The 25,350-nt window shown below is 37.0% G+C and overlaps 2 protein-coding genes across 13 annotated transcripts in view; one reads left to right on the top strand and one right to left on the bottom strand.

Moving 5' to 3' along the window:
* LOC141385583 (uncharacterized) overlaps nt 1-25,350 on the top strand; it is a 607,868-nt gene that overhangs the window by 392,106 nt on the left and 190,412 nt on the right. The window lies entirely within an intron of this gene.
* pimr201 (Pim proto-oncogene, serine/threonine kinase, related 201) overlaps nt 1-25,350 on the bottom strand; it is a 29,880-nt gene that overhangs the window by 1,349 nt on the left and 3,181 nt on the right. For 5 of the 8 annotated variants that reach the window (XR_015489774.1, XR_015489776.1, XR_015489778.1 and 2 more), the window contains exons 3-11: nt 22,595-22,699; nt 22,189-22,277; nt 22,012-22,053; nt 21,569-21,917; nt 21,263-21,382; nt 19,990-20,017; nt 19,340-19,418; nt 5,945-6,009; nt 1,547-1,701 (exon numbers count right to left, since the gene is read on the bottom strand). Coding sequence is in view for 2 of the 8 variants with exons in the window: in XM_087250823.1 (XP_087106949.1) it covers nt 20,965-21,062; nt 21,263-21,382; nt 21,569-21,917; nt 22,012-22,053; nt 22,189-22,277; nt 22,595-22,699 (803 nt within the window). In the remaining 6 variants the exon portion in view is untranslated. 8 annotated transcript variants of the gene reach the window in all.

The following is a 25,350-nucleotide window of genomic DNA, read 5'->3' as shown; positions in this document are numbered from 1 at the left end:
TGAATGAATAGTTGCTATGGTAACACAACATTTCTACAACTACAGGGTATTTTATACTACAATACACCACAGTTTACTGTATAAAAACTAAAGTATATTGCTGTACAGTTTATTAGATCACTGTATTCAATCTAAATTGTTGTATGAGTAATGGGAGTGAATAACAGCAACATTAATATGAATATTTCGATTGCAGCCATTTTAATTTAGAATAAAATGTAAGCTAAAATATAAGTAGTAAGCTAACGCACTGTAAAAAAAAATAAGAAATCCGTAAAAATACAGAGAATGTACTGGCAGAAAATTACCAGCACATTTTCCTGTTTTTTTACAGAAATTTCCTTCTTTTGTAAACGGAAAATTCTGTAAAACTTCCGTAAAAAAAAAAAAAAAAAAAATCCAATAAATTTACAGTAAATTCTCAGTACAATTTACTTATTCCGTTAAATGATTATACAGAAACTTCAGTAAAGTTTAAATAGAAACATAAATTTGTAAAAACACTTTATCCATAAAATTTTGCAAGAGTACATTAAAATTTCTTTATAAAGCCAATTTAGTTTTGCAAACATAGAACAACAAATAAAGCACAATGTGTCACGGTTGTAGGTGTGTGCGCACTTCTGAGTGTCTTTTTGGTCACATGGTTTTGTTTTGTTTTGGTGTTCCACGTGTGTCTGACGTCAGTGTTTTTGTCACGTGCTATGTGGAGTCCTGCTGTCCTGATTAGCCTGCCAGCTGCGACTCGTTAACTCAGCTATATCTGGGCAGCGTGTTCCTTGTCTCGTGTCAGTTCATTATTTCTCTGCTGATCTCTCTGTTTGTGTTTAGGACTAGTGTGGAGTCCCTTTCTGAGACCTTGCTACTCGGTCCCCATCTGTTTTTCTGATTCCCTATAGAGTGGGATACGTAGCTTGTATGTTTGTTTATTTTTTCCGGTTTTGGACTTTGTCATACTATATTGACTGCGTCAATAAATTATTTTTACTTGCAATTTGGGTCCTTCCATTACTCTTACCCGATCATAACACAATGTGCACAAAGCCATTTATTTTTTTAACATTACATTCACTAAGTTATTACAAAAGAAGAAAACTATAAGCACTGAAATTGAAACAGGTAACAAAAATAAATGTCACAGAATGAAAAGTTAGTATTTCATGAATTTATATTTGTATAATCGCTTCCCTTTGTTATTTTCTGCATTTACTATTACTTCTTAAACCAATAAACAGGGAATCTTAAACAAACAGGCCTGCAGCTTTGGTAAAAATGCACATCCAAAAACAAAATTACAAAGAACATACAAATTTCTTGTGAGCGTATAAACATACAATATCAGTACTTCATTAAAATTACCTTATAAAAATAACCTCATAAGTAAAACATTTCAGAATGTAAAAATGGTATAGCTAGACCCAGGGAACAAGGCTATTGTCATTTTTTATTAAAGAGAAGAGCATGAATCAAAAATTCCATCAGTCATGGAGGAATGTTGTGATGTTGAGAACTGCAAAAAGCAGGACTCCATGTGTATGTTCATTACCTCTCTGTATGCCAATTTCAGCAATCAAATGTTCAGTGTCTTTGGACAAAGCTCACATTTTCCAAGGATTAAAGTCATTTAGAACATCCGAGGTCTTAGAAGAGTCCCTTTCATCTCAGCCTATGACCATCTTCCAGGATTTATTTTCAAGAAAACTGTGAAAGGAAAAAATACTTTTAGCTTTAGAAGTGATGCACTAAATAAAATTGCCGAAGTAACACACCTTTTCAGATTTTATTTTGAAGGGAAAAGTGTTTACTTGCCCAATTAGATAAAATCATCAAAAATATTTTGATATTACATTCCATGTAAACATTTAATATTTAGTTTAGTTCTAATTTTGAAGTGTAAATAATTTCATTTGATTTGTAAGTCCTGCAGTACCTTGGTATAACTTAATGCAATAATCAAATGTAAGAAATGAAATTTATTCATTTAATAAAATAAAAAAAAACTTGCCAACAAGTAGATGCTTGCAATCAAAGATTACACACTTTGAACAAAATAACATCAAAAAGGATGATTCAGTTTGGACTGAGGTGAGAAACACTTTTCATTAGAGATAGAATAATGACACCAACATGTCATACTGAATTGACAGAATGTTTTCTGAGGAACTCTACACTAAGTAAAGTTTATTCATAAACTAATTTCGAGAGGAGCACGTGATTATGATTGAACACGGCTGATTCTGCATTAGCATGCATGATCCACCAATCAGGCCATTCCTAACCCACTATAAAGAGCCAGGGTTTTTTTTTCACTACAGTGACTTCGATTTGAAGAATACACTGCTCTGCATCAGCTGCTACAACAACTTCTCCAGCTACAACAACTTCAACAACAACAACAACAACAACAACTTCTCCAACAACAACAACTTCTCCAACTACAACTTCAACAACTTCACCAACCACAACTTCAACAACTTCTCAACCTTCTACTTCAAATTGCCTCACACAATGCAATCTCTGTGTCTTCAACTCAATTCTCCAACAAGATCACAATAAAAACTCGATCATCATCCATGAACTCTGCCTAAACACTCGATGCCTGCAATCCAAGCTGAACTCTCTTCTAGGGGTGCACCAGCAGTAACGTACATGACACCTTTTTAAAGGGAAGCCTTGCAAACTACAACTAAGATTAAACATTCATCTTTGAAGGATGAATTTAGCGTGAATAGAATGACTCACCTCTCAATCAAGGGTCTAGGCAACCCAATCCTTAAAACACCAGTCCAAAACTTATTCATACGTTGATAAACATCCATGTTAATCCTCCAAACTACTCGCTGTGGTGCATTCAATTGAGTAGCGTCTCCAGTCATAACACTACTTCTCTGGCAAACAAAATGGCCTCCAGCCTTTTTCTGCAAATTTGATTGACACTCCTTCGAGCCAATAGCCGAAAGGAGAAGCGTCACCATCCAATGAACTCTCAAAAATTTGAGATGGTCCCACCCTCTCTCTTGACAAGCTCATGAATGGACCCTGTGGCAAAGACTTTGTGAATGAATTAGATATGCTTGTGATTTTTATCACTAAGTTTCCAAAGTAATACTATTTCTGGATTAAAGTAAAGTCCATAACTATCATTCCATTCACACAGTTACTACTAAATGGTGACATTAATTTTAAGTTCAGGGTTTGATGTTTGTAGATGATAAATAAATAAATACATAAATAAATTCATAAATAAATAATTATAAAATGTATAAATCAAGAAAATTAATATAAAATAAATAACTAATTAAAATAAATCAATTCACTAAAAAAAAACAACAACAACAACAACACTGCCACATCTGATAGCAATTCAACTTATAAAAAGTTTTCTCTGCTACTGAAAAACATTCAACGCCTTAGGCATAGAAGTCCAATTGTAATATTCCCCAGTGACTCATGTCCATACACTTAAAAGCCATAAGCTTATAATGGCAAGTCGGTTAGATGTGAAACCGGCAAAGAAACAAAACTTCCCTCTTTGACTTCCACGAATGAGAGGAGGACATTTCTGACATGTCTGATGTTTCATCCATTGACTCTGCGTTAGATACATTTTAAGCAATTTCTATATCACCAAGGGGTTTAAACTCCACTATAAATCCACCTACCCTGTCTTCAAGAGGTACATTAGGACCACTACACGAGCAGATTTCCCATTAATCTGCCATCCGTAGGAGGGACGAATGCCCACCTCTACTATCTTTGCCCATTGTGACAATGAGGCTATTGTACAATGCATTAACAAAGGCACTTCCATACTTAGTTGCCCATGCTCTTATTAAGACGCCCCGCATGGTTATCAGCTAAAACAATTCATTGTGTTTGCCATACATGTACCATGTTGTAATGTCATTTCTGATTCTCTCTTGTTTTTCTCATTTCAGAGATCATGTCAGCTGGTTGCACAAGCTGACCCTCATCCAACCTATTACACTCCACATCCATTTCTAAATGCATTCACACTCTTTGCGAATGACACTTTTCCACTCACATAACCCACACCCTCAATGCCATATTCACACTAGCCTTTTTTTAATTTTTTGAAGTCTTCTGAACTAAGTATGACATTTCAATCCAACAATACACCTAACCATATCTGATCTAACTTTGCAGGATGAAGGGATGCAGGATGGTATCTGTTCCCCCACACATCCATTCTAAACCTCCTAGCATTTTTACACCACAGAAGAGCAATACCACCTCAGGGAAGCCCAGCCGGTCCTCTTCAGCCAACTTCCACCATCATGCATTATTGGGTATAAGTATGACTCTGTCATTTCCTTCCTATTTTCCTTCCTATTTAACCTAGGAGCTCCTTCACTACCCTTCCACGGTTTTCTAGCTTTAACTTTCTCTCCAAATTTGAACTATCCCATACTTCTATTCACTTCATTCACCACAGCTCTGACCAATTCAGGGGTTGTCTTGAGTTTCAATTGCTGCAACAGGAATGCTCTAAATGAGCTTACATAGACTTACAAATTTTCTAAATACCACTATCGTTGCACTCCCCGCACTAATACAGCAGTAAATGCTTCTGCGGGAGCACAAGTTGCCTCCATACTGACCCACTACACCACTGCAGCTGCAGAAACGCTCCGCAGAGTTGCACACCCATAGCACCACTGCTACCGCAGTGACCCTCTATCTAAGCCTTATTCACCTCCATCTTTACATATCACTAAAGGCAGTATTTAACGTTCTCGCGGAGCACTCAAAACTTTCCAAAATCGACTGTTGAGGGCTCCGCTGAACTATACAACCCATTAACATCACTGAAACTGCAGTGACGCTCTAGCTGAGCCCCTTTTTCACTTTCATCTCTACATATCACTGCTAATAGTACTTAACATTTCAGCGCGAGGCTCCAATACTGAGTACCACTGCACCTCTGCTACAGCAGAGATGCTTTGCCGAGCCTTATTCTCCCTCGGCACCACCGCTGCAACAGTTAAGCTTTGCCTGAGCTGCAACTGCAGAGATACCCTTTTAGACTTAATTCTCTCCACCACTGGTTTTATTGCACTTCTGTAACTGCAGAGAAGCTCTGCTGAGATTATTTTCCCCCTTACCATTGCTGCAGCAGTGACGCTCTGCCTGAACAGTCTTCCAAAAACAAATATAACTCTGTCATTGGTCCTTTTACACCTTTAAATCCTCAATTTGCCTCAGCCAATATTACCTCAAAGAAGCCCAGCTGATTCTCGGTTGCAGACTTCAACCTAGTTTTTCAAGCAGCACGACTCTGTCTGTTCTCCCTTCTTTTTTGTCTTAGTTGCATAGGACTCATTTTTACTAAACTTCCCTTTTTATTTTATTAAACTTCTCTTCTCTTCCTCTTTATAATTTTTCAATTTCACTTGCACTCACTCTCCGCAGCTCGGATTCACACAGGGGTAGCCCCAAGCTCCCACTGCCACAGCAGTGAAGCTCTTTAAGAGCTCACATACACTTTTCAAAAATTTAACCATTATCACACTCCCCCGCAATAATACAGCCATAAAGGCGTAGTGGGAACTCGTATTGCTTCCATACTGACTACAATCACACTTCTACAGCAGCAGTGACGCTCAGCGAGCGCATGTACACTTCCACTTAGCAATCCACTACTGATACACTCTCCAGCACTGCCAAAGCAGTTAAACGTCTCTGCGGAGGCGTATTTCCCTTTTAGATACTGACTTTTATTGCACCTTTGCAGCAGCAGAGACGCTCAGCCAAGCTTCATCCCCCCCTGCACCACTGCTGCAGCAGTGTCACTCCACCGGAGCTCATGCACACTACCATTTATCCATACCACTACTGACACACCCCCTGAAAGAATATTTTTTTATTAAAAATATTTCATTACATTTGATAAAGTCACTAATGTTAAAGAGTTTAAACCAACCTCTGCTGAAAGTAAAGATGTTAAGGTCTCTCCTTTAGGGATTCCAGATGAGCTCTTCACAGACACTGCAAGTAAACATTACGACGGGATTAACAATAGTTTAAATCAGCTGCGCCACACACGACTACTTTAACAGCAAGTTTATTCAGGGTCAGTCAAGATAACTAAGGTGATATTTAATCTGTTCCAAAAAAACATTTAATTAATGAGTAAGTGTGATGAATGCCAGAACACGTAACATTTCAAATAATATGCTAACTGCGTATGCTAACTTTACTATGGCCTTGGAACAATACAAAATATATATACATATATCACCAACCATCATAAACGAATAGAAAAACACGTACCGACACAGTGACATTATGCACTCACATTCTCTTCACAAATATGAACTAAACCGGAATTAACCATCGCGCGAGCCGCAAAGACATGCAGCAGCAGCCTCAAGGCAGGGCCGGCGCGTCCATAAAGGTGACCGAGGCTGCTGAATAGAGAGGGTGGTGTCCGCGACACCTCCGTCACAACCCGCATCCCCAGTATGCCCGCGACACCTTCCTTACCACCCGCGACCTCAGATCTGTCCACGACACCTCCCTCACCACCCGCGTCTTCAGTTATATCCGTGAACATCCTTTGCCTAGAGTGGCAGTTCAGCTTGCTCCGGCCCTGTCTCGAGGACACACAGCAGAAGCTGAGTTCAGTCACTCAATCGAATAACACAGTAACTAAAAGCATAACGACGCTATAAAACATGTTGTGGGTATATAAAATGGGGAAAATAACTAAAACACTTTTTTATCACAGAAGCTTGAGGTGTATCCTTCTCCGACGGCTGACTACAGTGAGAGGTGTGTGTGTACAGGAAATGGCGTTTGCTTCTCACGCTGTTCCGCCGAGATTCTTGCTCCCATAATGCAGTGCGTAACCGAAAATACGGATAATATTGCTGTAAAATGAAAATACGGAAAGTTCCTTCACAATTATACGGTAGTTTTTCCTGTATTTTTACAGATTTTTTTTACAGCAATGTGTTAAAATCACTAAAGCCAGGGGGTGGCGCTGTCGTACCATCCAGCCGCTTACGGGGCATCTAGCTTTCCGTTATATCTATGCAGCACACGGTGAAATGCTGAAGTGAAACTTCACCTTTTATTTTATTTTTTTTTTATTGACTTTAATAACAAACATACAAAATCCAATCTTTCACAAAAAAGACAATGATAATAACAGATTAGCTTAAATAATATAAACACCTAAAACTGTAAAAAAAAGAAAAAAAAAAGAGAAAAAAAACGTATGACTTATGTATCCGTAATACTTCCAAATAAGCTATCATAATAATCCAAGAATCTATCACTTTTCTTGTTATTAACCAGTTAAAGAGATTTAAAGGTGCAGTAGGTGATCTTCCATAATGCTAACAACTTAGCATAAATCTCTAAATCGCAGTCCCTCCCCTGCCGTCCACAGCCACGCCTCCTGAAACAGGAGCACGCGCACCTTAAAGATGACAGCAAAAGAGCCCTCTCTCATGAGTTAAAAGCGACTAGTGCTTGTCCGGCGGCGTGCAGGAATTACACTCATTACTAAGCCAAACTGACATGCTATTTCAGAGCGAAAATTTAAAGTGGCATGGTAAACATTATAGGGAGACTAGGCAGAATAGGAGTATTTACTTGTGTTTTGTTTGGTAAACTAATTAAAATCTACATTATCAATGCTGTAAAAGGTCCCATATGAAACTGAAAATACGCTTATTTCACATGGCCGCCATTTTAAAGAACCAAAGCGATGCTGCGGTGGAAAGAAACCCGGAAGTGAAGGACCAGCACTGCAAACATTGTAGCAACATGCTGTGGACTACAAACCTCCAGCTGTTGCCGAGATTTTAAAATGCATAAATGGTGTAAACATTACTTTAATGTTATACAGTAAGTTTAATTTAAACAATTATAAGCAAATTAGGCATCAAACAACATCACAATCTCTGTAAGAAAAAATATGCTCAAGTGTCCTCCAAGGCTTCAGTTCATGGCACCAGTTAAACATTGTGGGGACACATTCCTGCTTCAGCCTATGTAACCCGGTGAGTGATAAAACACTGCAGGCCCCTGTAGCAAATCCTCGTGTTGTTTGTAATAGTGTTGTCCCGGTACTGAAGTTTTAAAACTGGCTAACATTGAAGTGCCGCTGAGCGCGGATGACTTGACTGATCTTCACTGCTGCTTCGCACTCCAGTCTCCGTGTATCTGTGTTTTCACTCAGTTTACTGCTCTTCCCACAGTGCAAACACAGATACATGGAAACTGGAGCGTGAAGCAGCCGTGAAGATGTCGAGTCATCAAGCAGATCGTTTGGCCCGTCTGTGTTTGTGCTCAGTAAACAGCGGTGGGTGAACTGATGACCTTCTTGGCCAATCACAAGCATTTCTGTCGAGCACGTGAACACAATAGCAAATCAGCGTTGTTTTAAGAAAACCATCAACAGTGCCTTAAATGTTAGTGCGAAATTGCCTGTTTGTTTTTCTTTTAATTCAGCATCGTGACAAGTCTAATATAGTGAAAAAATCAGTTCATTAACTCAAGTTTGATAAATGGCATCTAAAGCGTGTGTTTGGGAAAGAAAACGTTAGTTAACTAGTGACATTTCCCTTAACTTAGCTGAAAATAAGCTCTGATATTCCTTTTTATTTTCACCATTCATTCAGAACGGATCTTCGGGTCACTCAGAAAGCGGTGGAATTATATATTTGTGTCACTTTTTCTTCTCTGATAAGATATACAGCCAAGTACACAACGTTCCTATGCAACTCCCAACAATACTTCCGGGTTTCTTCCCACCGCAGCCTCGACTTCACTTTTAAAAATGGCAGCCACGTGAAATCAGTCTATAGTCACATCAATCTTTTAACGGAAGATTTTAGTGGCTGAACAACACTTCTGTGAAGATATAACCCATTTGTAACAACAACATCCAATGTTACATCAGCTTTGCGTGAAGCTAAAATAGTTTTAAAACAAAACATTACATTATTGGCAGTTTGACACAGTCAAGTGATTGGATTTCGCAGATCAGAGTTCACCAAGCTTAAACTTTGCACCGCAGCGAACTGCGAAACTTAACGCATGACCCTGCGTTTCCAGTCTGACGCATTTGCGTGCGTATGAATGGAAGTCTATGGTAGTGATGGAAGGTTCAGATCATTTTACTGACTATCTTATCCTATTATCTTTTGAGTCTCGTTCATCGAGATGAACGAATCTTTTTTCAAGTTATTTCGTTCATTTGGTTCAATTTGCCAAAATATTATTAAAATGTTACAAATTGCTTCCAAACACATCTACAACTAGCCCAAAAGGTTGATCACACCACAAATAAGTCATAAATAAAATACGATAAGAAGAAAATAATAATTCAATGTTTACCTGCTCTTTTGTCTATGAAGGTATTTTTGTCTCTTTGCTCAGCTCACCTCTTCATGTCTTCAAATGTCAGAGGTTCGTTCATGTTAAACTGACAGTCACATATAATTTTAACCAAAGTACACAGTCTGAGCCAATAGGAGCCATGATAATTAGTTCACCTTTCGAGTATTCTGGTTCTTGAATAATTCGTTCATCACGTGACAGAATGGCTCAAACCCGAGGACTCGAAAGTTGAACGGATCAATTTTTTTTCCGGCTCTAAACACATATGATTGGCCCATGAGAAACGAATGACTCAAACCCGATAGAGGACTCGAGAGGTGAACGGATCAATTCTCTTTCGGGCTCTAAATGCATACGATTGGCTTCTGTCTTTCACGTGATGAACGACTCACACCGAGGAATCGAGAGGTGAACGGATCAATTCTTTTTCCTGCTCTAAACGCAAATGATTGGCTAGATGAACGACTCAAAAGACTTGAAATGAACGATACCACCTGCACAAATGTGTGCACGCGCGGATGAATGAATCACTCCCTGACAGAACTCGTAGTTCCCGAGTCATATTGAAGATCCATTCAAAATGAACGAATCATTCAAGAATGACCCTAGTCTGTGGAGAGAAAAGTCAAGTGTCACTGCAGCTTTACAGCTGACTTTTAACAACCAACTACCTACCTATCTATCTATGCTAACAACATGCTAATCAATGCTAGAATCATGCTAATGATATATTAATTTATACTAGAGTCATGCTAATGACATGTTAATCCATACTGGAAACATGTTAATTTCATGCTGGAATCATGCTAACAATGTTTATTAATGCTAGAATCATGCTAATCCATACTGGAATTGTGTTAATTACATCCTAATTCATGCTAACAACATGCTAATTCATGCTACACTGTAAAAAATATTTATCTGAGGCTGTTGTAGTTGGGCTCTTGAACCTTTACATTTCAATCTTAATGTTTGTCTGGTTGTTGTAACTGAGTTTCTGAGACTCATCAGTTATAGCAAGAAAGATGATGAGAAACTCTACTGTTCATACTTAATCAATGGTTGCAGATGTAATTATTACTATTTGAAAAGTTAAGCCATAGACAAGAGTTTTATCTGATATTATTTGGGATGTGTAACAGCTTACTATTGAAGTTCATCAAACAACTTTCAAGGAATAAATAAGAAATTTGATATATTTCATGCTCAAATTCTTGAGTTCTTCAGCTTCTTATTAATACACACAGACATCAAGAATCAGGACATGAACCTCATGCATTGCAGCATGAATATATTATGCAGCTTAAAGTTCTTATAATCTCTTTCTTTTTCTTTATTTTATGTTCTTTGGAGGTCATGTTTCAGAAGATTGTTTTGTATTGTTCTGGGCTGATTTTTATTTGATTTATATTTTTTGATTGTCACCATTGTTGAGATTTAAAGACTAATTGTTGACGTCTGTGTGTTTTTGAGCTCTGCCATAGAACAAACATTCGCATAGTGAATGGAGTATTTAAACTTGTTAAGCAGTCATTGCTGTAAATCACAGATGTCAAAATCAGTTCCAAAAGTGCTGCAGCTCTTCACAGTTTGGTTCCAACTCTAATAAATCACATCTGATCAAACTAATTGAGTCCTTCAGGCATGTTTGAAACCTTCAGGTGAGTGTGTTGGAGCAGGGTTGGAACTAAACTGTGCAGGGCTTTGGCTCTCCAGAAATGGAGTTTGACACCCCTGCTGTTGATCATGTGGTTATATTTACATATGGTTTCATTTCCCACTTACAATTAACAAGATATTCAATATTCATATTCATTGCACAAGCAGGTGTGGGTGGGTGGCCTTCTCAGGTTCATTAATGTTTTATTCTTTTGGCCTTTCATGCTATACAAATATTGTGATTAACACATTTAATTATAGCAGCCAAATTAAACACTAATGTCAGAACAAATAGTTGAAGAGCCCAATTAAAGCAGACTCTGTCTTCTTTTGTTTAATTATCTCTGCTGAGATTCTGAGAAATTACATTTTTATTGTGTAATTTGTTTTCATTCATTCATTCATTCATTTTCTTGTCGGCTTAGTCCCTTTATTAATCCGGGGTCGCCACAGCAGAATGAACCACCAACTTATCCAGCAAGTTTTTACATAGCGGATGCCCTTCCAGCCGCAACCCATCTCTGGGAATAGTGTATTTTGTTTTATTTTTATTAATTATTATTTTATTTTGAGTTTTAATGTCAGTTGATTTCATCTTTGGTTTTGGCTGTAAGTTGTGTTTTTCTTTCCTTCAGTGATTCTGCTATTAACAGTTGTTCATCAATAATTCTCAATCGTCCTTTAATTAGACACTTCATTGTCTCATTAACTTCATCACTGTTTGAGTGTTCAACCCTCTGTATTGAGGACACTAGTGAGGATTTTGCTGTGGGATTTGAGGGGTTAAATGTGTTTGATGAAAAATACAGACTGTGTAATGTATTTTTAACAGAAATATTCTGTAAACTGAATTTACGAATGTAAAATGTTAAAAACAGCAGATTACAGGCAACCACAGCTGCCGGTATTTTACCGTAAAATCAAGCAGAAAAGCAGCAAAATACTGTAAAATGTTTTTTGTGTCACCATTGTGGAGGACAGTAGCATATGTGCTCAATTCAGAGATAAACTACAAGTAATTGTTGACATGCTGCATCTTCTTTTGTTTAAAGATAACTGTGTTGTTACTGATGCAATGAAAATCTGTTTGCTAATTGTAAACACATGAACACATTAGTGCATTAAATGACTTTGTTTTTTAATGCAATAGGCTACACAGTAAAATCCTCAGAGTAAAATTTACTCAGTTCAGAGAACATTTGGTCCCTCTCTAAATTGAACAAAATTTACTCAGCAGCAGAGTTAAAGTTAATGAGACAATGATGGGGTTAATTAACGCCTCATTTCTGTCCTCTGTTAAGGTAAGCAGGCTGTGTGCACGCGAGCGATACACTTATTTAAATATGTCTTATGATAATACTATGTAGGCACATTTATGCATACAGTTTTAAAACTTTTAGAACCGTAAAGCAAAACAATGCATTTCCCATGTAAAAACGATCTAAAAGGCACATAGGTCTGTGTTTTTGCGTATTTATTTGTTTATAATATTTACCGTGGATTATAATATAATAAACAGAAAGATAAACTCTGTCATGGACATTTTTTTCTAAAAATAAGCTTGATAAGATGTCTGTAGCAGGGTGGTGCTGACGTCACAAGCGAGCGCCCCGAGGGCACTGTAGTCCGTTTATATAGCCTAATGTTAGCTTTCAGTTCTTGCATTTGAATTTAAGATCCAAAAGTGCTAAATGTTGTATTTTCATGTGAGGATTATCCAGCTGGACAAAACGTGTAAATGTAATGAACAGTGTTTGAACACAGAGCTTATTATTTGCACTTTTTGAAAAGCCTATGGGAAAATTCTATAGGGATTTTCACGAGGGAACCAGTTTTATGCAAGCAGCCAATTAGCCTACAAAGTGACGTCATAGTTCCTCCACTCTATTGAGAAACAGCCACGGACTTTTCTTCTTCTTTCGTTCTTATTTGGCGGATCGCACAAGTTCTTGTACATTACCGTCACCTTCCTGTAACCTGATTCAGAATCTACTCTTTTCCCATAATAATCCCTTCCCCTAACCCAGTGAGAGACTTCGCATCCGCCAGTGCTGCTTCTCCAGCTCTTCTGACTTCTCCTCCCACTATGTCAGGATCAGAAAATAACTCCCTCCATCCCTACCTTAAACTTAATAAATTTACATTCAAATAATTCTAATAATCATATCTTATTAATCAGTCCTGTGTCTTTTAAAAATCTAAACAATGCAGTGTACTTTTGTCTCTATACCTCAGAATTTAATAAAAATTTCAATGTAAACTCATAATCTCTTTCTTTCTTGACTTCTTCCAATAACTCTCTTCTTTCTTCATTATACCGCTCACAATGCATGATCACGTTCAACATTCATTTTACCCGCACTCACATAGACCTGTTCTGTGCTTTGCCATTAACTTCATTGTACTGTTAAGTCCAGTATGCCCAATTCTTAGTCATGATAATATATATTCTCCTCCTTCCTTTTTCCACTCGAGTGCCTCCCTTTACCCACTTGTGGCTAAATATTATACATTTGCTTTCCATTCTTTCCTGCTTCCCATTGGTACTGCCATTTCCCCATTATTTGTTTCCTTATAATTGCTTTAACTTTACTTCAACTGTAAGTCACTTCCATACCTATATTATCTTCCAGCTTGCTTTGCCATTTTATCTGCTGCTTCATTTCCTTTTAATGCCACATGAGCTGGCACCCACGTGGACATTACCTTTACTCTCTCCTTTTAATTTATACAACTCTTGTAATATTTCAATAACTAAATATTGCCTACAGTCTGAGTGTTTTCCTTCAATGCTTAAGAGCAGAACTACAATCTGAGCAAACTAAAAATTCCTTAATTTCTGTGATTTCCTTCATTTCTGTGAATTTGGGTGATCTCACCTCTGCCACGTCAGTTTTATCTGCCTGTTAACTTGAAGTTAAAGCCTGGATGAATCAAAATTCCTCAAATTAAACAGTTCTAAAACAGAGGTTCTATTAATTGGCACTCCTACCAGTATTAACCAGTGTAATAATCTTAAACTGTCTGTTGGTGATCTTTAAGTGTCGCCCTCTACACAGTTGCGCAATCTTTGGGGTGCTTTTTGATGCACAGCTTAGTTTTAACTCACATTTCAAACACTTGACTAAAATAGCCTTCTTTCACCTACGTAACATTGTCATCTGTCAGTGACCACCTGAGGGCGCTGTAGTTCAATGGACACTGAGTGACACTACAGCGCCCATAAAGACTACATTTCCATACACTCTTTCGCGCACACACCCGGTCTGTCATTTACATTGATTTACTACCACAGCTGTCTCCATTCTCCGTGATTACCAGGACTATACAGCGGGGAAAATAAGTATTTGACACATCAGCATTTTTATCAGTAAGGGGATTTCTAAGTGGGCTACTGACACAAAATTCCTACCAGATGTAGCCATCAAGCCAAATATTGAATTCATACAAAGAAATCAGAACATTTAAGTATACAAGTTGAGTCATAATAAATAAAGTGAAATGACACAGGGAATAAGTATTGAACACATGAAGATAACAAGGTGCAAAATGGCATAGAAAGTCAGGAGATCTGTCAGTATTGAGAGAAAAACCCTGCTCCCTATCAGTACTAATTGATATCAGCTGCTTTAGTCCTAATTGATGGCCTATAAAGGCTTCTCATTACTCAGGAGGCACACAGGAAAGACTTCATGATGGGTAAAAACAAAGAACTCTCTCAAGATCTGCGTAGTCTTATCGTTGAAAAGCATTTTGATGGGAATGGTTATAGGCGCATTTCCAGAATGCTGAATGTTCCTGTGAGCACTGTGGGGGCTATTATCCGGAAATGGAAAAAGCATAAGTTCACCATAAACCGGCCACGATCAGGTGCTCCACGTAAGATCCCTGTCCGAGGAGTCCAAAGAATAATCAGGAGAGTTCTCCAAGAGCCAAGAACCACTCGGGCAGAACTTCAGGAAGACCTCGCATCAGCGGGTACTATTGTTTCAAAGAAAACTATAAGCAATGCACTGAACCACCATGGCATCCATGCACGCTCACCACGCAAGACTCCATTGCTGAACAAAAAGCATGTTGAGGCCCGGTTAAAGTTTGCGAAACAGCATTTGGAGAAGCCTGTGGATTATTGGGAAACTATAGTATGGTCAGATGAAAGCAAAATTGAACTTTTTGGCAGTCATTCTACACATCATGTTTGGAGAAGAAATGGCACTGCCCACCACCCCAAGAACACTATACCAACAGTTAAGTTTGGGGGTGGAAGCTACATGGTTTGGGGCTGCTTTTCAGCAAGGGGTACTGGCAGACTTCATATTATTGAAGGTAGGATGAATGGAGAAATGTACCGGGACATTCTGGATAAAAATCTGCTGCCAACTACCAGAAAGCTGAAAATGAAAAGAGGGTGGACATTTCAGCAAGACAATGATCCCAAACACAAGGCCAAGGAAACAATGAAGTGGTTTCAAAGAAAGAAAATCAAGTTGCTTGAATGGCCCAGTCAATCACCTGACCTAAATCCCATAGAAAATCTATGGAGAGAACTAAAGATCAAAGTTCATAAAAGAGGCCCAAGGAACCTTCAAGATTTAAAGACCGTTTGTGTGGAAGAATGGGCCAGAATCACTCCTGAGCAATGCAGACGACTGGTCTCTCCATACAAGAGGCGTCTAGAAGCTGTGATCACCAACAAAGGCTTTTCTACAAAGTATTAAGTAAAGTGTGTTCAATACTTATTCCCTGTGTCATTTCACTTTATTTATTATGACTCAACTTGTATACTTAAATGTTCTGATTTCTTTGTATGAATTCAATATTTGGCTTGATGGCTACATCTGGTAGGAATTTTGTGTCAGTAGCCCACTTAGAAATCCCCTTACTGATAAAAATGCTGATGTGTCAAATACTTATTTTCCCCGCTGTATATTCAGTCATTCAACCACTATTTGCCATCGCGTCGTTTGTCTTTCTTGTACCCTGTAAATATGTTTTTCCTAGTTGTTGTTTCTGATCTCACCGTGTATCTTGCTATAGTCTTGTTCATGTTTATCTGTCTTAGTTTCTTGTTTTGTTGTTTATTTGTTACTTTGCACTTTAATATTTTTGGATTTTTATTCACTGTTTTTGAACTTTAATATATTAAAATCAGAACTTGAATCCGTTATCTTTTGGTTCCTGTTGTTGTTGTTATTGTTTCGATCACACCTAACGTGACACATTGCGCGGATTAGACCTTTTTTTATCACGGCCTGATGTGGAAAGGCTTATTCATGCCTTAATCATCACGTCTTGACTTCTGTAACTCCCTCATCGGGGGCCTACCAGCAAGCTCTCTGAGACGTTTACAGTATTTTCAAAATTCTGCTGTACATGTTTTAACACACACTTCATCATATCGTTTCTGTACTTCAGCAACTTCACTGGCTTCCTGTTAAATCACGTATTGATTTTAAGACTCTGGTTTTAAAAATACAAAGCAGTGCATGGGCTAGCACCTGACTACATTTGTGACCTAGTAACTCTGGCCACTTCCACCCGCAGTCTTCGTTTCTCATCTGCAATCTTGCTGTTTCAGCCACGCTGTAAACTGAAGACTAATAGTGGTCATGCTTTTTTTTTGTACAGTGCGCCTAAGCTATGGAATGGCCTACCCACCAGCATCAGGAATGTGGTTTCTCTGGATTGTTTTAAGAAACTTCTTAAGACTCCCCTTTTTACCGTTGCTTTTAATTTAGATTGATTATTTTTGTCATTTTATCATCCAGTTGTATTGAATCTTTCATATTTTACTGCAGTCTTTTTATTCTATTTTATTTTCTGACAGTTTTTTTTTTAATTCTGCTTTGTTTGCCTTGTATGCCTGTTAGCGCTTTGGGACTGAGAATTCCTGCATCTTTCATCCATTGTAATGCTAAACTTATTGCCAGCATTACCCCTGTAGATACTGATAATTTGTTTGAAATCCTTATATATTTTTTCTATATTAAACTTTGGAATTACATTTGCTATTTCTGGTCATTATCTGGACTTTCGATGCTTCTTAAAAAAAAAAAAAAAAAACATCTCTCCGTATTTTTCCATTAAGTTTTTCAAAAGGGTTAATCCGGATCAAGTTGATCCGGATATAGTAATCCTGTTTTTTCGATCTGTGATCACATAATCCAGCTTACTTTTTGAGCCAGTTTTTCAAAGCAACATCGGATTGGATCAATCTGATCCAGATAGAAACTTTTCAGGATTACTAAATCTGGATTACTAGTGCTCAATCACAATGTAGATAGATAGGCCTGTGTAAAGAGCAACAAATATAATAGCCAGTGTGGGGTCAATATAACTTTATTTTTATTTGAAATGAAAACTAAGAAAATTTAATAAATAATAAAATTCTAATAAAACAAGAAAAACCCCACCCCATCCTCTTCCAGCAGTCCACTCATCTGAAACCTACAACACTGTACATTGAGGATATTTATAATAAGTTTCAAATATAGATGTAAATAAAAAAAAGACTTAATGTCAAAAACTCCACAATAATTTCACACTTCCTCATCTGATGTGGAGAGACCAGCTTGCCTTGGTTTGGTCAAAGTCAGTTGTTCCTCTGCCAGACAAAACTGTGCTTCTGCCCTTTCAGTCTCTTTTTGCAGTTGTTGAAAGAGATTTCTAAAATTAGGGATTGTCATTCTTTGCAAAATTTTTTTTGGTTATCCTATAATCATTACATGCATCACTAATAAATATACTAAAAAGAAAAATATTTTCCATTGTGATATATATATATATATATATATATATATAGATATATATATATATATATATATATATATATATATATAGATATAGATATATATAGATATATATATATATATATATATAGATATATATAGATATATATATATATATATATATATAGATATAGATATATATATATATATATATATATATATATATATATATATATATATATATATATATATATAGATATAGATATATATATATATATATATATATATAGATATAGATATATATATATATATATATATATATAGATATATATATATATATAGATATATATATATATAGATATATATATATATATATATATATATATATATATATATATATATATATATATATATATATATATATATATATATATATATATATATATATATATATATATCTCAATTAGTGACAGAAAAAAAAATTATTGTGTTTGGTCAATTTTGACAGCTGTTTGGGGGATTATTTTATGAGGCCAAACTCTTTCTACTTTGCTGTAGGCCTATACTGAAGGGCTGAATACGTTAAAGCCTATAGTCACTATAGCCTGACAGATGAACAAATAAAATTAAAACCTTATTATTAAATAGTACATCTCGTAAAATACTGCATGATCCAAAAATAGTACTATTTAATAATTTTGTAAAGTTTTCATTACATTTTGGGCATGAAATCCACGGTAAATCCACCCTTCTGATGGGATCAGTTTAATCCAGGTTTTTTGGATCAAAGCGATCCGAATCTTACAAAAAAGGTTTGAGAAACCCAAACTAAAGATTTGATCCGGATCAAAACCAAGATTGGATTACGTGATCAATCAGATTATGTAATCCGTTTTTCCTTTTAAAAAACCCATTTTCAAGATTTGATACAATCCCTTATCCAAAATCCTAGTGGATTACTTTTTGAAAAACCGGGCCCTGGAGATCTACCATCCTGCATATTTCAGTAGCAACCCATATCAAACACACCTGCTTGCAATTCTCAAGAGGTGCAGGACCTGTTCAGGTCCTATTTAATTGGTTCAGGTGTGTTTGATCTGGGCTAGGGCTGAACTCTGCAGGAACGATCTTCAGCAACAAGGTTGAGCACTCCTGTTTTAATTGTTCATTTATTTATCTTTTAATTTGCTTTTCAGTAAAAAGCTCAACCTAACAAAATAAGCAATGGAATTAGTGGGTGATCGGGACCGGGGCTGGAGCAATGGGTATTTATTGGGGCCTTGCAGCTGGGTGGGGTGAGATCTATGCCTAGAAATGGTACTGTGCACTCACACACAGACCGGTTCATTTTTTTGGATTTTTGTGGCTCTTTTAAGACGGCAATCCGCCATTTACAAAATGCAAATTGTAAAAACCTAAAAAAAAAAAAGTGTAAAGTGTTTAAATGCTAAAAGTGTAGCTTATGCCGGACATTTCTCTCTATGGCAGTGTTAGTTCTTTGCTATGACTCTGGCCTACACACACTGTCTTTCTGAGGTGGAACGAGTGTTGACATTAACGTTACACAGCAAACTTACCCCAGATAAGTGAGTGTCAGCCCGGGAGGTGTCTTATCTACCAGAGCTGGACTTGCTTCATCCTCAGCCAATTCTTCACCTGCAATCAAAGGTAGCCAGACAAGTGACGTATAGAGGGTGAAACAAAAATTAAAAAGTTCAAAACAGCAGTAGAGATATAGCCTAGCTCAATGGATTAGATAAAACTAGTGATACAAGATGTTTTGAGTACATTTTGTTGTAAAACAGTATGAAGGGTATGTTCCCTCTTAAAAAGAGAACAATAGTAACAAATGGAGAAGAATAAAAACAACAAATTCACACAATTGTGTTCCAAACACAAACAACACCCCTGCAACAAGCAAGAAAGTCACTCGAGCATGCTCTCTAGGTCTAGTACTCAATGAGCTTGGTCATTCAGAGAAAAAGATGCTAGTCCTATGTGAGCCGATCAAGACAAGTACAATTCACTCCAGAGCCAAATGGAGCTCCAGATTCCTTTTGCTGCACTTCCTCCTCACTGGGAGTTGAGGTTTTAGGGGTGGTGTCGGTGTACATGTTAAATCAGCATGCATGCATCTCTTCAACAAGCACCTTCTCTATTAAGGGCCAGCACAGGCTTGTTAGTAGGGTTAGCTATAATGAAATTCTATACAGCAGAATACATTTACCTGTTTGGTGTACATCTTGTCTCATTTGCTGCAATTAGAAAAAACAAAAAACAGCATGTTAAACCTCTGAGTGTGCGTGCGTGTGTGTGTACTTCAAACATTGATTGAAACAGCATTTTTGTGTGGTTCATTCATCATTGCAGGAAGGCCAAATAAACTCCACAACTACATCAAATAACCATTTGGAAACTTCCTGCTTTGGCCATAACTTTATAATTTGTGACTGTGGCTTTCTGCTTCAGTCTCTGTCTGTGCTCATCTGACATCTAAAGCTTGCTTTTGTTCTAAAGCAACATCCCTCAGGAGTGGGCAGAGAGAATCAGCTCATTTGCATTTAGATCATAGGTGTACACAGCTAAAATTCCATCTGGTCCCAAAGTGTTCATTTTTAACAGGGTAAAATAAGTGATCTGATGGGTACTTTGACCTGTAACTTCACAAAGATAAAAAGTGGAAGTTAATATTTTTAAGACATAAATGCAAATTCAAACGCTGTTTTCATAGATAACTTGATTGAATTTTTACTATTTTGAAAAATGTTGTTGAATGTTCAGAAATATTAGTAGATTTATCTTGAAGACACAAAATGCACTTGCAAGATGTCTTTTTTTTCCTTTATTTAAAGTTTGTGCCAACACTGGCGGGTGCTCTGGGGAAGGAGCCGTCACTGGCGGGTGCTCTGGGGATGGAGCCATCACTAGGGGTTGCTCTGGGGCTGGAGGAGTCACTGGCTGGCATTCCTGGGGTTAGGGCTGAAACTGGTAGATGCTCTGGGGCTGGTACTGCATTTTTAATCAGTTCACTGGACTATTCTGTCATTAATTACTCACATTCACATTCATTCCAGGTTGCATTCGGGGTATACAGTGCACTGTGCTTGTGAGCATGTGCTCTGAACAAAGGTCTTAGGGGTTTGGAATGGCATGAGGGTGAGTAATTAAAGACAGAATTTACATTTTTGAGTGAACTATTGCTTTAAATGTCTGAAACACTTCTAAGCCATTCAGTGCTTAAAATGTGTTCCAGACTGGGTTGCTTCTCACTTTGGCAAGCAGCAATACATTTCTTCAGTTCTGGATGCATTTTAGAAACAAAGTTGGTTAGTCAAGGCCACACACAGTTCACAAGCATAAAAACAACTTCTAAAAGACGTTAATCAAACGTAAGGCAAGCCTTATATACAGATATGTTGTAGTTTTATAGATGCATTATACAGAGAACTTGCTGTATGTACTGAATGTTATTGTCATGGTGTTGTTAATGTCATTCTCACCTTCAGGTATGCAGACACGGATTGCTATGTATTCCAAAAGTTTACCCACAGATTTCACTGTTTTTTGAAGAGCATGTCGTAAGCATGTTGTGTATGTCTGGTGTGGATGCACTTCTGGTTCTGTAAGAAAAACAGTTTTGAGGTTAGTAAACAGCAGTGAAGCACACTCAAGAGAAAGCTAAACTCTTAATTGCATTAGTTTGTGTACTAGAGGTTTGCTAGTCTCTCTCTGACATTTAAGCTTTTGTCTACTTACAGTAGATGTCTGTCAAACTGTGAAAAAACAAAGAGCAAAGAAATACTTACCCCTGATTTGTAGTCCTTTTCCAAAGTCAATAAGCCTGATCTGCATCAAAGCTGTATTGATTAAGACATTGCTAGTGTGCATGTCATTATGGCTAACCCCATGATTTATGCACTCTTGAGCACACCGGACAACCTGCACCATCAAACTCTTGCCAACACTATCATCCAAGTGTCCACAGCGGCTAAGAAAACGCCCTATTGGTTCACAGGGCTCTGGATACTCCATGACCAGCTGAAAGTCCTTTTTCTCCTGAAACCACTCAAAGAGGCGCACAGTGTAGGTGCTTGGAGGTGCCATGAGCGTATTCAGTAGCATCACTTCTATGGGGGGTCCTCTGCGATCGCCAGGCTGGGGAAAAAATATAATTGAAAGTCTTATAATCTTATTTCAATATAATTTGTATTCAGAGTCATATACTAATATGCATTGTTTTCAGTCTTACGTCATCCTTTGGCTTTTTAGACTTGATGAATTTGATGGCAACCTGTGGATGAAAAGATGGTGAACATAAGTTAGCTTCTTGCAAAAACATTTGTTCTTTTATTGTGAGCACAGGTCTATTTTGATCTGCAGTCACTGTACTGAAAAAAGAAAACAGAGAAGTGTAGAAGAGGTTTACCTTCTGCTGATCGGACTTTCGTACTCCTATTTTGACGATGCCAAAGCGTCCTCGTCCCAGCTCTCTCCCCATATCATACTTGTCTGTCACTGAAAGATAAAAGACATGTTCATTTAAGATTCATGTTATGCCTGAACAAACAGAATAAGTAATGTAAGAGATGTAAAAGAGAATTATTCTTTATTTGGGTGCCTTTGTGTTTATTTACTTTGCAAATAACGTACGTGTTGAGTGTTTTAATCATTACAGAAATCATCAGCTATTATTTAAAACCATCTAAAAACACAATCCACTTTGCTTTGTACTTTACAAGCTATGCAGATTGCACAAATGGCTCTAGAAGAAAATAGAATCAAAATACTGTTAAAAGACACCAATAAAAATAAAGTCAATGTTTCAGATGTACCTAATCCAGGTGATCGATGGATTGGCCTTGAATCTGATTCAGCCTGTGTGGGCTGCAGCTCTGATGGGCCTGGAACCGGCTCAGTCTCCTCATTTCTTGTCAAACCTGGTGCAGAGTTGGGAGGATGATTATCTGTACATTTTATAATACATTCTTATATAATATAATTAATATAAAGTTATGCTTGTATAACATTAATATAAACACTTTAAAATAACTTAAACATGTATACAGCTTTAGTAAAAAATACAATTAAGACATCATACCTTTTGAGCCCTTGCAGCTTCTCTCAAAAAGACATTGCAAAACTTCAGTCTTTTTTACAGTTAAAAATAAAACTTTACTCCACAAACTAGTGCTGGACAATAATTTATTATTAAAACAAAATTGATATATTTTTTTTCAGTAACAGTGATATGACTTCTTTTAGAGCTGTAACGATACACCAAACCCACGATTCGGTTCGTATCACGATTTTTGACCCACGATTCGATTCGTATCACGATTTTTTATTTTAATTTTTTTCGTGTGGGGTGGGAAAAAAAAAAAGATTTTTAAAACTATTTTTAATTAAATAACATTTGAAAAATCTTTATAAACGAAACAAAGAACAATATTAACTATGCAAATTATTAACAATATAAATAGCCATATATAAAATAAATAAATAGCCAAAGCTATATCACTTCTGTTTTCTTTGTAACAAAATACTGTTGAAAAACCAAACTAAACTCCATTGTTTAGATGGTTCAAGCATGTTGAAAATAATTTTTCAATCAAGTTCTCTTGCATAGAAAAAGTAAATTAAATAGCTAGGGATGCTCATTTCGTTAATTTTGGTAACCGACAACCGCCACTCATTAATCGGTTATTAACGGTGAACTGGTCAGATTACTATTAATTTTATATTAAACAAATTGACGTGTCTATTTTGTGTATGACACATTAAATGTTGCATTTTAAAATACTGATTTATTTTTATATATTAATAGCGGAACAGAACAACAGAGCATCTTCACGCACCTGCAGTGTTTAGCACAGAAGAGCAGAATAATCTAAATAAAATGAATAAAATAAATAGGACTGCCCTAAATTATTTTCACTTAAATAATTAATTTATTTTACAAAACGAAAATACTGACTGATTCTTTTTAATAACCGGCATAGGCTTTTTTTCCCAATCATATGTTTCTTCCGTCAAATAAAAATCGCAGGCTTCCTCAAATTGCTTGCTCCACGGAAAATATGCATTTATTTAATGCTCCGCTGTTATTATTATAATCACAAAACCTTTTACATTTTAATAGAAATCCTTATTTTAAAGATTGTGTCCTGATATAGCCTATGGTTTCCTCTCTCTCCCTCGCGGTTCAAGTGCGCGCGCTGCCTGATGAAAAGACAACAACACGCGCGCATATGTAGACTTTTTGTAAACAGTTTGTTTAAATATGATATTTGATTAATCTGCGTACATGCTTTAAGCTGTAAAATAAAAAGTAAAGCCTATTTGTTGCGTTTATTACGCAGATTCAGGTCAACATAAGCGCTGGTTTAGTATCAACAGGTCTGTAGGCTATCAAACAGCAATATTCTTCTTCCATTTTGCTTCTTTAGCAAATGTGTCTGTAGGCACGGGTTATACGTTATCATCCCGCAAATTAAGTATGGCTTGCAGTTAAACAAGTGGCCGAAAACATCCCGCACCTTACTGCCTTTATGTTGACAAGGAAAAAAGAAGAGGCGCGGTCCTCTTATGAAACGACTGAATCAGCAGGGTATCAATTGTGCAAAAGTGTTGCTGTCTGTGTTATTACAATTGTAATATTTAATACTATTGCGATATTCAAGATATGTATATTCATACAGCTTTGGATAACTTAAAACAACGATTAGACCATCAGAGCGGTGTTAATGCGTCCTGAAGTAAAGCGAAACGGCTATAAACTCCAGCAAGATAGAGTGATTATATGCAGAGCCATATACCTTTATCTCTAAATAAAGTATAACTATAGAAACTGTGTTTATTTTAACTGAAAGCTTCGTCGTGTTTTCTGACCTCACGCACCTGTCAGTCAGCACTCTCAAAGGTTCAAACAGAAAGCGCACTGCACGGTTACAGAAAAGTTTGGCTGTTACCTGACATCTGGTGAACGCCCATCCCTCTCTGCGCAGCCACATTAACAGTGTGAGCAAATCATGCGCTGAAAATCCGGCCGCTTTGACAGCATTGGCAATGTTTCTGGCGTTGTCGGTTGTCAAGCGGGGTTAAGTTGGTTTTGTTTTTGATATTCTTGACACATTCAGACGGCCCCTTACTAAGAGCTCCGTGCGAGCTCTCCCGGCTAAATATTGCGAGGGCTTAAACGGAGCAGTGCTTGTAATGTCGAAAAAAAAAAAAGTGTTAATTAGCTCAACTTTTGCAGGCACGTGTGACGTTATTGGAAAGGTATCACGGGGTGGGTGTGTCGCGATTCTTCCTTAACACACCGCGACACAGGATCGTAGATCTGAGTGTCGCGATTTCGATTTTATATCGTGTATCGTTACAGCCCTAACTTCTTTACACATTTCCAATATTTTGATACAGTAGACTGCAGCCAGCATTGGTTGGTTATTGCTCAAGGGCAATAAAATAATTTGTTTTAATAAAAAATATAATTTTGTAAGACTTTAAAATTTACCTAGCCAGAAATACATTTTATGAATCAAAATAGTTGATTTCTCTTTTAGAAAAACAATAATTACAATATTAAGTA

The sequence above is a fragment of the Danio rerio genome, chromosome 5 (genome assembly GCF_052040795.2).
Source record: "Danio rerio strain M-AB ecotype USA chromosome 5, GRCz13ab, whole genome shotgun sequence".
In the NCBI taxonomy this organism is placed as follows: Eukaryota; Metazoa; Chordata; class Actinopteri; order Cypriniformes; family Danionidae; genus Danio; species Danio rerio.
Note: the sequence above shows the minus strand (reverse complement) of the source record. Positions and strands in the feature narration are given on the sequence as shown.